Source organism: Pholis gunnellus, assembly GCF_910591455.1.
Source record: "Pholis gunnellus genome assembly, chromosome: 3".
Classification (NCBI taxonomy): domain Eukaryota; kingdom Metazoa; phylum Chordata; class Actinopteri; order Perciformes; family Pholidae; genus Pholis; species Pholis gunnellus.
Genome location: NC_136529.1, coordinates 11870025 through 11882549, shown reverse-complemented (window position 1 = coordinate 11882549; position 12525 = coordinate 11870025). Strand labels below are relative to the sequence as shown.

General features: G+C 42.1%; 1 protein-coding gene across 1 annotated transcript in view; it reads right to left on the bottom strand.

Annotated features, from left to right (window-relative positions):
• Positions 1 to 2549: 2549 nt before the first annotated feature.
• The window catches only part of megf6b (multiple EGF-like-domains 6b), a gene marked incomplete at both ends in the record, with an annotated part of 56175 nt that continues 46199 nt past the window's right edge, over positions 2550 to 12525 (bottom strand). The window contains 18 exons of the mRNA XM_079156701.1: positions 2550 to 2611; positions 2937 to 3065; positions 4278 to 4406; positions 4520 to 4648; positions 5257 to 5385; positions 5569 to 5697; positions 6772 to 6900; positions 6999 to 7127; positions 7231 to 7362; positions 7527 to 7655; positions 8148 to 8276; positions 8434 to 8562; positions 10330 to 10458; positions 10553 to 10681; positions 10962 to 11090; positions 11196 to 11324; positions 12055 to 12186; positions 12263 to 12391. Coding sequence (XP_079012827.1) covers positions 2550 to 2611; positions 2937 to 3065; positions 4278 to 4406; positions 4520 to 4648; positions 5257 to 5385; positions 5569 to 5697; positions 6772 to 6900; positions 6999 to 7127; positions 7231 to 7362; positions 7527 to 7655; positions 8148 to 8276; positions 8434 to 8562; positions 10330 to 10458; positions 10553 to 10681; positions 10962 to 11090; positions 11196 to 11324; positions 12055 to 12186; positions 12263 to 12391 — 2261 coding nt within the window. The remainder of the gene's footprint in view (positions 2612 to 2936; positions 3066 to 4277; positions 4407 to 4519; positions 4649 to 5256; positions 5386 to 5568; positions 5698 to 6771; positions 6901 to 6998; positions 7128 to 7230; positions 7363 to 7526; positions 7656 to 8147; positions 8277 to 8433; positions 8563 to 10329; positions 10459 to 10552; positions 10682 to 10961; positions 11091 to 11195; positions 11325 to 12054; positions 12187 to 12262; positions 12392 to 12525) is intronic.

Below are 12525 nucleotides of genomic sequence, written 5' to 3'. Positions count from 1 at the left end.
GTGTAGGTAACTCAAATCTTTACTAACAGCTGATCAAATACTGATTCTTAGCAGAAAATGAACACATTAAGAAAACTGTCCTATTAGTGCGAATGATGACGTGAATGAGACGTTGACGTGGAGGGAATAATCAAAGTGAACGTTACAGTGTGGATGAGGTCTGCTTCGTTACTCCTCTTAGGTGATTTTTAACAGCAACAACGTGATTTCATGTCTCTATTGATCCTGTGTGTGTGTGTGGGGTGGGGGGGACTAAACTAATCCCTTGCTTTAGCCTGTTGTATTAGTTGATCCCTGTATACGCGTGATTTGCTGTGTCTGAGTGTTTTCTCAGAAGAAGAGAAAAGCAAAGAACATTTAGTTAATTTAGTCTGTGGCGTTCTTGTCTTAATATTTTCATCTGCAGGGAGTGGGGAGGACGTTTGAGACTTTGTTTGGCATTTTGGGACTTTTTCGCTTTCTCACTGAAAGTTAAAATTGTAAAAGGTTGATACAACACTCGTATCTGTCTGATATAATGTTAATGCCAGCAGCAGGAGAAGTTAGCTTAGCATAAAGACTGGAAACAGGGAAACTGCTAGTCAGACTACCTACCTGCTCCTCTGAAGCTCATAAATTACCATGTTTTATCTCGTTTGTTCAATTTATACAAACTGTCTGTACGAGGGGTAAATAGACTTTGACACGAGACCTGTTCATTTCCCCCAATAAAACAGCAAATTTAGGTTTTTGGAGCAGAAGAAACAAATGACATATACCGTCTTAAGTAGAGAGCTTTGGACCTGCTGCTAGGCAGACTGTACTACCTTTGTATGGAGTCATGACAGCGGTTGTCCCAGTCTTTATGCTAAGCCCAGTTAGGCTGCTGGCGGTGGCTTCGTTTTTTAATCTACAGACGCGTGTTATCAATCTTTTCATCTAACTCTCAGCAAAGAAAGCGAATAAGCGCATTGCCCAAAATGTCAAACTTTCCCTTTAAATGGTATCGCTGTGCATTTTGTTTGACCGCCAGTGTTATTTCACACCGTGCTGACCCGCCCAACAAAGATCTTATGGTGTTAAAAGGTTTCTGCACATTGTAGAAATAACTCAATGTTTTAAGGCTGAAGTGTAGTAAGTCATGCTTTAAGAGGTCACAGTTTCTTCATATTTGCTGTTCTAACATTGTAATGACTAGTTCAGAAATGAAAACGGACCCAGCGGTGGACAGAGCTTATTTTACAGAAGGTTCTAGGTTATACAGAGAATATATTTTTACGTTTTAGCCTTTAATGCAGTCGAGAGAATCAAAAGAACAGTTTTTATTTTTTCCATCATGCTGCATTTTTCCTTTCAGTGTTGTATTGATTTTAAGACGGACAAAAATAAGTCATTTCTTTGTGCTGTGTATGCATTTATGAGGAATGCTGTGAAGTGAATGCAATGGTGGACTGAATTCATTCTGAAGATGACGTAGATAGAGTCTGGTATCTCCTGTACATAGTTTGACCTTTGTATATATTTAGGTTGTGTTCACCTCTGCCTTTTCTTTTTTAGTTTTCTTTTGCAGGCGTTGCTATCTGCACTGTGCTTGAATCTGAATTTAGACAGGATGTACAGCTTCGATCTTCAATGAAAAAATGATAAAATAAGAATGGGAAACTAACCTTTCATGTGTCTGTCTTTGTTGGCATTCATGTGTGAAATGTCATTCGGGGTTGTTTATTTGACTGTAGATTTGGCAGAGCTGAAAAGTCTCTTTTATCCAGCAGAAAATAAAGAACGCATTTCAAACCTGTGGTATATTCAACTGTATACAACTGTGAGAAATATAAATATGAAGCCATTTATACACACAATCAAATCAAAGAAAAATATTTAGACGCTTAACCTTAAAGAAGGTGCAATAAATGTGTAGTTTAGTGACATAATGAACTGTAAAATTCCAGCTGTCGATTAAATTATTAAATCAACAGGAATGTGTGAAAATCATTAAAGTCTTTGTTGCACTGTACAGTAAAGCACCATTTGACTGAGGGTAGTACTTCATAACAAACTAAATTCATACTACAGGCAAATACGGTTTTAGAAACTGAGGTTGCATCATCTCCAGCAATTTTCCTTTACAAAATTAGATTATTTTATGCACAGTACCTGCAAAAAGGTATTTCAAGGACAAAGTATTAAACGCAAAATACCGAAAGTGCAGTAAACGCAACCACAATCTCCTGACGCTGCACTCCGCGGATGTAGTGGTTGAGGAGCGATTTTAATCCTGAAGACTAAAAGGTTCGCTGATCCACCTTGACCGCAAGAAACTCACAAAGTACCGCTGTGGCAGGTCAGGCTGACAGTTCAAAGGACACTTTGGCACGCAAAAAAAAAAAAATAAAAAATCATCCAGCTCTGGTCCAAACATGAAACGGCAGTTCTCATCAGAACGTCTATTTCCATGTAGGTCTTCCAGCTGCCTGCTACAACTTCCTGTCACAATCTTTCCCTCTTTTGAGCCACTTCAGTAAAATGTGGCTGATCTGTCCCAGTTGGAGGCTTCCAGCTAGATGGCGGTGCTATAACGAGTTCTCATGCTGCGAGTCTCCTCTTCTGCTGTAGGTGATGCGTGGAGGTCCACCTGGGGACACACATAATGAGCCGTGAGTGCAACTCAGCATGTACACACACACACACACACACACACACGCGCATTCATATTTGATCAGAACAAAGACGACACTAAGGAGAAAGTGCAGGCTCTGCCGGACCTGAACGCCGTCGGCACTAGAACTAGTTATTTACTCTTATTTCACAAAGTCGGCTAAAATGTTCTGTTCCGATGATTCACGAGTTGGCAAAGCTAGTCAACCTGCTGTCCACATGGATGTAATGATGCAGTGAGATAACCGATGAGACACTAGGGATGCATGCGTATCAGTCAAGATGATTTGTCATTCCTCTACCTTCTTGACAGGAGAGTCCGATCCAGCTGTGCAGGCAGCTGCAGCGGCCGTTGCGTCTGTCGCACTGCGACCCGTTGCCACACTCGCAGGTCTCTGCGCAGTCTGGCCCGTAACGATTCGCTCTGCAGTCTGACACAAAACACAAGTACACACAGTTTAACAAAAACTACACAGAGGTCCGTGTAATGCTAAAGCAATCGTTTGACATTTTGGAGAATGTTCGACGCTTCATGGCCCCCGGAGGTGCTGAGAGCCGCTCATCGTTCTTTGACTGAGACGCGGCCTGTAAAAGCCCGCTGCAAAGGACATGCTCAACCAACAGGTTGAGCACTTTCAATATTAACAACTAAGCTGTGGATACCACAGCTTAGTTGTTAATATTGAACGTGTCGCCTGTCCAAATTGTACCAACTTCAACACTTCGGGTCCCCGGCAATCCACCCGCCAAATGTGAAGTAGAACGGGTTAAGTGTTCTCAGATAAGAGATTCCTTGATTTACAGCAAGATGAAGATGCAACAGCGCCACTTAATTTAGTTTCAGTAATTCAGAAATTATATCTACAAAGGTCCACAAATGTGGTTCCAATAGCACAAAGCGTTCAGGAGAAGTCTTGCAAACAGCATTTGGGAAAGCTTTGAGGGCCAGAAAGAGGATTTATTTGTACTACATATGATACTATGACATTAGTCTTTTATGACATACTGTACTGTCTTTAATTTACATACTATACTAGGATTTTGTATTGATGGCTTTTTTATGACTTTTTTTGTCCTACTATACTATGACTTTTTTAGCATTATATACAATGACTTTTGCCGACAAACTATACTACAACTTTTTCATGAGTTTTTTTTTTTACATGTTATAATGTGAATCTTTCGACATGCTAGATCAGTGGTTCTCAAATGGGGGTACGTGAGTTTTAAATATATATTTAACATTAGCATCCATTCAAAAATCCTTGAAAATAGTTATTTAATAAATATCAAAAAAAATATAAGTGTAAGTTCATAAACTGAATTTTATATTCAGTAGGCTATTACATTTTCATTATCCTAAACAATGCAATCCACCGGGGGTACTCTGCTGAAAAAAGGTTGAGAACCACTGTACTAGATCATGACTTTTTAGACACACTTTACTTTTACTTTACATGCTATAATATACGACATATAATATGACTTTTTTTTTAAAAAACTATACAATGGCTTTTTCAACATTCTACATAATGACTTAAGACATACCTTACTGTGATTTCTTTCAAGGCTTTTTTCAACGCGCTATACTATGACTTTGCTGTGTGCGCATTCTCAAAGTCAGAAAAGGGCAAGAAGATTACCAATGTCACATTTGAGTCCAGTCTTCCCTGAGGAGCAGAGGCATCTTCCTCTCACAGGATCACATGGAGATTCTTCCTCACAGTCACACACCTTGGCACAACCATGACCGAAGGTACCCTGTTCACACACTGAGAGAGAGGAGTCGGGGACCGGACAACATTTTCAAAAAAGGATAAATTAGGCTTAGAAATGCCAGTAATCCTGTCATTACATTGTGTTAATCGGCAGTGATTTGACTGACCTCTGTGACAGCGAGCTCCGTGGTATCCTGGAGGACAAATGCAGTGGCCCAACGCTGGGTGACAGGAGGCTCCGTTCATACAGTCGCACTGCAGCTGGCACAGCGGGCCGTGAAGACCAGGAGGACAGGCTGAAGACGAGGGACACATGCCACAAGATTTAAAATGTTCCCACTGGATTCATGATTGAGTATGAACCCGAGTGGAACTTTGACACCTCAAGAGTAAAAGCTTTCGTTAAATATGTAAGTCCGGATGCTTTAGTTTTGCGTTTGTCCTCAAGAATGATTTACAAGGGCTGGGTATCCAAGGGAGGTGGAAGTAAGAGCACCGAGTACTGTACTTCACTGTAATTTTGAGGTACTGTTACTTTAGTATTCGTAGTATTTCTATTTTGTGTTACTTGAGATGGTACATGCACTTGTCTTGAAAAATTCAAAATGATACTCAACCCTATTACAGTCACACTGGCAGGTCATTACTGTTTTTGGCCTTCTGAGCAATAATCTATTTTTACTATTCAACCAATTCTGTGAAAGGATGAAAACCAACCATGTCTTAGACTGTTCCTATATATGTGTTGCCCTCATCCCCAAGCCTACAGCTTCCAACTGAAAATGTTGATTTCTAAAAAAAGGGTCACATATATATAGTTTCCTCTTTTTTTTTTTTAGGCTACGCCATTTCTATTTTAAGACTCTTGTGTCTCTCGTTGTGTGTTTATGTGTTCAGTTCTCACCGTGTTCACACAGATGTCCATAGTAGCCTGGACCACACTGACACGTCCCCGTCACTCTGTCACAAGTGCTGTTATTTTGACAGTTACATTTCAGCTGACAGTTGGCACCAAATCTGCCCGCAGGACATTCTGAGAGAGAATCGAATGAAACGGGAGGACACAGTCAAAAAAAAGAAGAAGAAAAGTCAACCTCATGACTTAACACTAGTGTCTATGTTTGCCAGATCATACATGTAATAATGAGCAGAGGCAGGTCAGAAATAAATCAGCTTGACTGCATTAAGAAACCAGATTTATAAAAGCGTGTGTCACCTTTATCGCAGCGTGAACCAGTCCAACCCAGACTGCACGTACAGTTTCCAGTCACAGAGTCACACACTCCACCATTACTGCAGTTACAGCGTTCAACACAGTTTGCCCCAAACCAGCCTGGAAGGCAACCTGAGTTGGAAAATGCACTCTTAAAATTGGACTGCAGAAATCATTATATGTCATTATCAAAACAACAAAATACAAGATGACAAAAATGTTGTTCTTCTTCTTTAGAATACGCCCTACTGTTGCCTGTAACTACAGACTATTTGCAGCCATTAGGAGTTGTTTTCTCCCCTTCAGAAGGAGCCATTTGGTGCAAAACAACTTTTACAGAGACACAAATTGCCGAACGTTTATAATCCATCACAGTGAGCACATAGTCCAGATGAAACCTGAAGAGAGGAGTCTAGACTTGAAATAATCAGATTACATCTTTTCAGAACTATGAGGTTGTTCACAGACTCTTTGAAGGCAATAGGTCAGAGATAAAACAGATGGCAATCAAGTACTTATGTTACATATGATAGCGGCGCATTTAATTAAGGTTGGTTCACTATTCATAAGCGGTGACATTCAAGGTGTTCTTTGAAACCGCAAATAATATATGACTGATGATGTGTGACGCAATTTCTAAAGTTCACAGAGTCAGACACACAGTGTTAAGGTTGTAGTGGCGGTGGTGTTATATAGTTAAATAGTGAGCACAATTACTGTAATAAACCTGATACAATACGCATATTAATTATATCTGTCCAATCTCATTAAGTGTGCACATAAGGGCTTTCACTGTCTCACATGAGCCCTAATCTTACACTATTTTACGAGGACAAAAAATGTGACAAATATTACACACAGACAAACGTGTAAGAATAAAATGATGACTTAACTGGTCTCACTCGGTTGTGTTTTCTCATTACAATTCTTCTGGATGCCATATCCTTAGTTGATTTTTGTACTTTCTATTCCAATTATTAAACAACATTTATATTCCTTAAATTTGAAAAATCAGCACTGGTCATAAAAGAGGAATCAAACCAGTGATCCACTGTTTGGGCAAAAGCTTTCACCACTAAGCGTTTAGGCCTCACACTTTGATGGTGGAGCAGGTGGTTGTGTGTGTAATGTAGAATATTCAGGTGCAGGTTATTGCAGCACCAGTAAATGGCACATCAAACTGTATCAACAGCACTGAGAACTGACCGTGTCCACAGTCCTTTCCTCTTCGACCAGGTATGCACTTACAGCGACCGGTGGCCGGGTCATTCTGCGCTCCGTCTCCGCACAGCGCCACCCGAGCACAGTCGACTCCGTAACGCCCCGCTGGACACGCTGTCACCACGAGACACACACCAGATACTTGTCATCTCATGCTAACATGTATTACTAATTCCAGTCACCATCACTAGCGCAGTTTCAGACGGACTCACTGATGTTGCAGCGTGCTCCTATAAAACCTGCTGGACAATCACAGGCTCCAGTGGAAGGAATGCACCTCCCTCCATTTTCACACTGGCACTCGCTTTCACAGTTTGGACCATAACGACCCTTTCCACAAACTGCAAATAAAATTGAAACAGCAGAGAATTAGTACTTTTAGAAGGCCCCTGCTTCACTGTAATGTGATATGTCTAGAAGGTATAATTATCCTATTTTATGTACTTTGGTCACATCTGGGGCCATGGAAACCTGGAGCGCAGTAACATGATCCAGACACCGGGTGGCAGAGCTGGTTAGTCTCTGAGCACTGGCAGACCTGATAGCAGTTCTGTCCAAATGTTCCCGGTAGACAAGCTGTGAGAGAGGGAGAGGTTTAAGTGTACAGTTTGATACACAAGATGTTTTTGCTTCCTGATGCATCTTAAATGGGTTTTATTAATGCAAGGTGGCGTTAATAAAACCTGCAACGCAACCCTTCTAAATGGACTGGAGGCAGAAGTTGGTCCTGCAGCACTTACTCTGCTCACAGCCGTTTCCCGTGAATCCAGGAGGACAGCCGCAGTGTCCAGAGACATGGTGGCAGGATGTGCCCTGTGCACAGCCACAGTGCTGCATGCAACCCGTTCCATACATACCCGGCAAACAAGCTGAAAGAAAGTCAAAACAATATAAGATATTTATAGCTATAATTTGGGGAGACATTTTATTCTGTATATTTATCCATATTCTACTTGTAGATGTCAACCAGTCTGTAATTTTTTTTTTTTATAATTAGTTAGTATATTTAGTTTGTTCTTTGTTGTTTTGTTTGGTCAAGTAAATTGTATTAATATAGCCCCAACATTATTAATTTACCACAGAGGGCTTTAAAATGATATTATCCTTAGACGCTAAATTAGGAGAAGAAGAAACCTAGGTTGCATATATTATACCAGTAGAAAGAAGCAGAAAGACAACTTGACGAACCAGAGTGATACATATATATCAAGTATATCGAGCAGAACATATGAGAAACAAGTTTTATCCAAAATAAGAACGCTTTCCCTGATCTTGAAACGGGGTCATTATCAAAATTTCAGGACAAACTCCGTCCAGCAGGGGCTGCAAGAGCACCAGTGTCTTTAACCGCAGGCTTGCACCTTTATCACAGATTTTTCCTCTCCAGCCTGGTGGACACTGACACGCTCCAGTGACGTGGTGACATGAATCCCCGTGCACACACTGACATCTCTCCTCACAGCCGGCACCAAACAGGCCTGGTTCACATGCTGAGTGAAGAAGGTGCAAATTAGAGGTTAAAATGAACAAAAACACACAATATTGCCAGTCCAACAGTTTCCACTGTGCAGCAGTTCCCATAAGGTCAAAGTTTCAGTTGGTTCATTAGTTTTGCCTCAGTTGTGCAGCAGAGACTCACTGGCTCACCTTTCTCACAGCGCTCTCCGATCCAGCCGCTGCTGCAGCTGCACCGTCCAGTCAGTCCGTCACACTGGCCGCCGTTCTCACATTCACACCGCTGCTGGCAGTCCGTCCCGAACCGGCCCACCGCACACTCTGTAGAAAAAATACAGCAGCGTGCACGAGTAGAAACCCACGTGAGACAAGAAAGAGAAACAAAACAGAGATAGCATGGTGTGAACTATCGTGTGTTGCCATATTTCTGCTGAAGGGCTGCAACATGTTTTTTTTCCCCAATCATTTTTAGCATAGAGCTGGAAATCAAGGCATTCCAGCCACAGGATTAGAGGTTTTCTGAGCATGAAGAGGGGGCTGGGCCTGGCATGGCTCGACAGGGGAAGGTTGTAACAGGCACAGAGTGAGGATAGTGTGTGATATGGAGCTCAAAGGGAGAACAAGCTGGAATGCTTTCGCCGGGTCGGCAGAGACTTTTACGGAAAAGACCCATTCGTGGTTCAGAAACAAACTCTGCCAGCAAATAACCAGACCAGAGGCAAAAACAAGCTAAGGCAGCAGATTGAACTCAGACTTACGCATTTCCCGAGCACAGTAAAACAACCACAGGCCATAAATGTTTAGGGTTCAGGTAATGTTATTCTTCTGCATTGCTGTACAGACTAACACAAATAATCATGGCTTTGCAAGACGAGGCTGAATTATCCAAGTTTGTAGAGCTGGGCCAAACAGCCTAAAGTGTATATCAAGATATATTATCAGATTATCATCGATAACAATACATAATTATAAATCAGTGTGTGTATTTAATTTCTTATTTTGGCTCAATGCCAATATGTCTGTCCCGTTTAGTTCCAGTGTAATCAGTTAAAGATGCTGGTCTGCCGGCTGATTGGTTGGATGAACCTGTGATTAGATGTTCTGTTCAGATGTTGTGGTTGTTGTAGCTACTGACATTCATTGAAAATTGTGATACGAGTAAGTTTAGGTCGGTAAAAGATGTTTCTTGTTCACGAAATTCGGTTAATTATCTGGCCCTATGAGTATTTCGAAGTGAGAGTTTAGAGAGAAACATGTCAAGTAAGGTCAGGGTCAAAATATGGATTTAACGGTGTATTTGATTCATCAAGTTTTTTTACAGCAAGAAAATCCCATGTCTGTCTGTCTGAGAGGGCCTGACAACCTTGTACTTGTAAAAGGCCTTTCTAGTCTTTCGACCACTCGAAGCGCTTCAACACTACGTGTAATCATTCATCCATTCACATCCATACATACACAAGGTGCCACCTGCCCATTAAAGACTATCTAACATTCACACACCGTAGGCACAGCTTACGGGAGCAATTTGGGGTTAAGTGATCTTCTGATTGAAGGATGACCCCGCTCTACCACTGCGTTACCTCTATTCTTAAAACCCTTGATGAGGAAAAGGAAAAGGATAAGAAAAAGCATTTTCTGGAGAAAACGTTAGGCAGCGTATCAGAGGGCAAAAGAACGTAGTACAAAGTTAAAGGGAAATTCAGATTTTGGACCAGTTGCACTGTACTGTACTGGGAATATGGCAAAGTTGCTAAAAACAAGCCTGACGAGGCAAGACACGCCAGAAGTCATACATGTTTTATGAAACAATTTTCCTCGTTAGCCAGACTTATTTGGAAGTTAAAACAAGGGCTGTTTGAAACAGACATTGGTTGGTTCAACTGTGACCAGTGCAAACAGTTTTTGGCCTGTTCACAACCTTGTCTGATCATCTCTTGCCCCGTCAGCCTTTGCCAAAAAAATGTTCCCAGATCGGAGTATATTATTATAAATAGCAGCCAAATGTAAAAGTTTTCCTTAAAATGATTCATCTGCAGGTGGTTTTGTGGTCACATACACAGAGACTCTTACAGCATTACAGAGTCTTACCGAGTTCACAGGCTGCGCCCATCCAGCCACTGGCACATGAACATTTTCCGTTGCTCTTGTTGCAGGTGGCCCCATTCTGACACAGGCAGCGCTGCTGACAGTCTGCTCCATAAAACCCTGGAGGGCATTCTGGGGAAAATAACGCACGGACAAAACCATATTGTGACACCCTTATTTACCCATCATACGGATGATTACTTAGCTCTGTGTTGCATTCACTCACCTTCTGTGCAGTTGGGTCCGGTCCAGCCAGGTGTGCACACACACTGCCCACCGGCCGGGTGGCAGATGCCATCGTTACGGCAGCTACAGGTTTGGTTACATCCTTCTCCATAGAAACCGGTTGGGCACGCTGCCAGGAGAGGGACAAACAATATCGTTACCTCCTGGTGAACTTTGCTGATCAAAAGTGGAAATTCCAGTGTCTGGTAAGCGATACTAGGCCGTAGCATGGGGAACATCAAGTCGGTGCTTTCTCATGTGCGACTGAACTGGGTTTCCCCAAATTACTCGCGTTACAAAGATGTTCTCAGTGCTTCGATGCTGCTACACAAATGACCTGATACCATCTTTCATAACACTGGAGTGACGCCAGCCCCTGTTAACTTCATAACTGTGCAACCGTCACTCACTCAGGTTGCAGAACGGACCGATCCAGCCAGCAGGACAGGAACAAACTCCGCTGACGTGGTCACAGCTCCCGCCATTTAGACACAAACATTTCTCCTGGCAGTCTAGTCCGTAGAAACCCTGAGGACACGCTGAAACACACACACACACACACACAGGTAAGACTACCTGTTACTGGCATATACTGTATACACATTTAGTAGGTGAATTTGCCTTTGTGATGTGATGTGTCTTACGCTTTTCACAGAAGGTTCCAGTCCATCCCACCTGGCAGGTACAAGCTCCGCTCACATGGTCGCACAACGCCTTGTTGTCACACTGACACCCATGGCGACAACCAAGACCAAACATACCTGATGGGCACTCTGATGGAATATCACACACACACACACACACACACACACACACACACACACACACACACACACACACACACACACACACACACACACACACACACACACACACACACACACACACACACACTTTAGATGTACAGACTAGTGATATTTATAGCTTTAAATAATGTTTAAATAACATTTTGTGTCCAATGTCCTATGTTTTATAAAGGCTATTTTTAGAATGACATTTCAACAATACAAAATAAGTACCTCACAGAGAAACTTTTTTGTATTTATTTAGGATTAGAAATGATTACTTTGGCACTATCTGGTGGTAGCACCGATAATGAAACTGTGCAGAATGATAGCGACGCAAACTGCCAATGAATGAATTGGCTGACAGCAACGAATACTCCCAACAGAATTTCCCTTTTCATTTTTCTACAAACTGAGAAAGCCAAGACACCGCTCACACTCATGCTCATTTTTATTAAAGACATTTCAATCCTCAAACCTTCATCTCAGACTGAAACATGAATAAAGTGAGCACAAGTGATCGACAGCGGTGAGCAGTGAGTTTTAGTTTGGTTCATGTCATGAGACGTGCATGAAAACAAGACATTCTGGTGTGCAAAAAGCCTGAATCATTCTATGATAATAATAAAAAATGACACATATTAACTTAAAATCATTACAGATAGAACACTGTGGTCTTTAAATGTTTTAACACATAACTAACTACATAACTACATACTCTGGTGGCAGCGTGTTCCAGTGTAACCAGCCTCACAGTTGCACTGGCCCGTCACGGCGTCACAGCTGCCGTCTCCGTTTCTACAGTCACATGTTTCCGCACAGTCTTCCCCCCAGTGCCCTCCATCACAGCCTGCACCAGAAAAAGAATCCCATTTGAGTGTCAAACATCACAATAAGTGTTAACAAATGCCTTCCAGCGCCGTTACCTTTCCTGCAGTTGTGTCCAGTCCAGCCAGGAGCGCATGTACACCGCCCGCTCACCGGATCACAGCGAGCGTTGTTCTCACACACACACTTCATTTGGCAAGCTTGACCAAAACGTCCACTCGGGCACGCTGCACAGGGAACATAAAAAAATAAAAAATAAAAAAAATCAGCAAGACTAATCTACCAGAACAAACTTCACCGGATAGCATGAAAGCACCGCAAGTTCCCACGACAGCTTTGGTTCTGTGATGTAGCCGTCAAA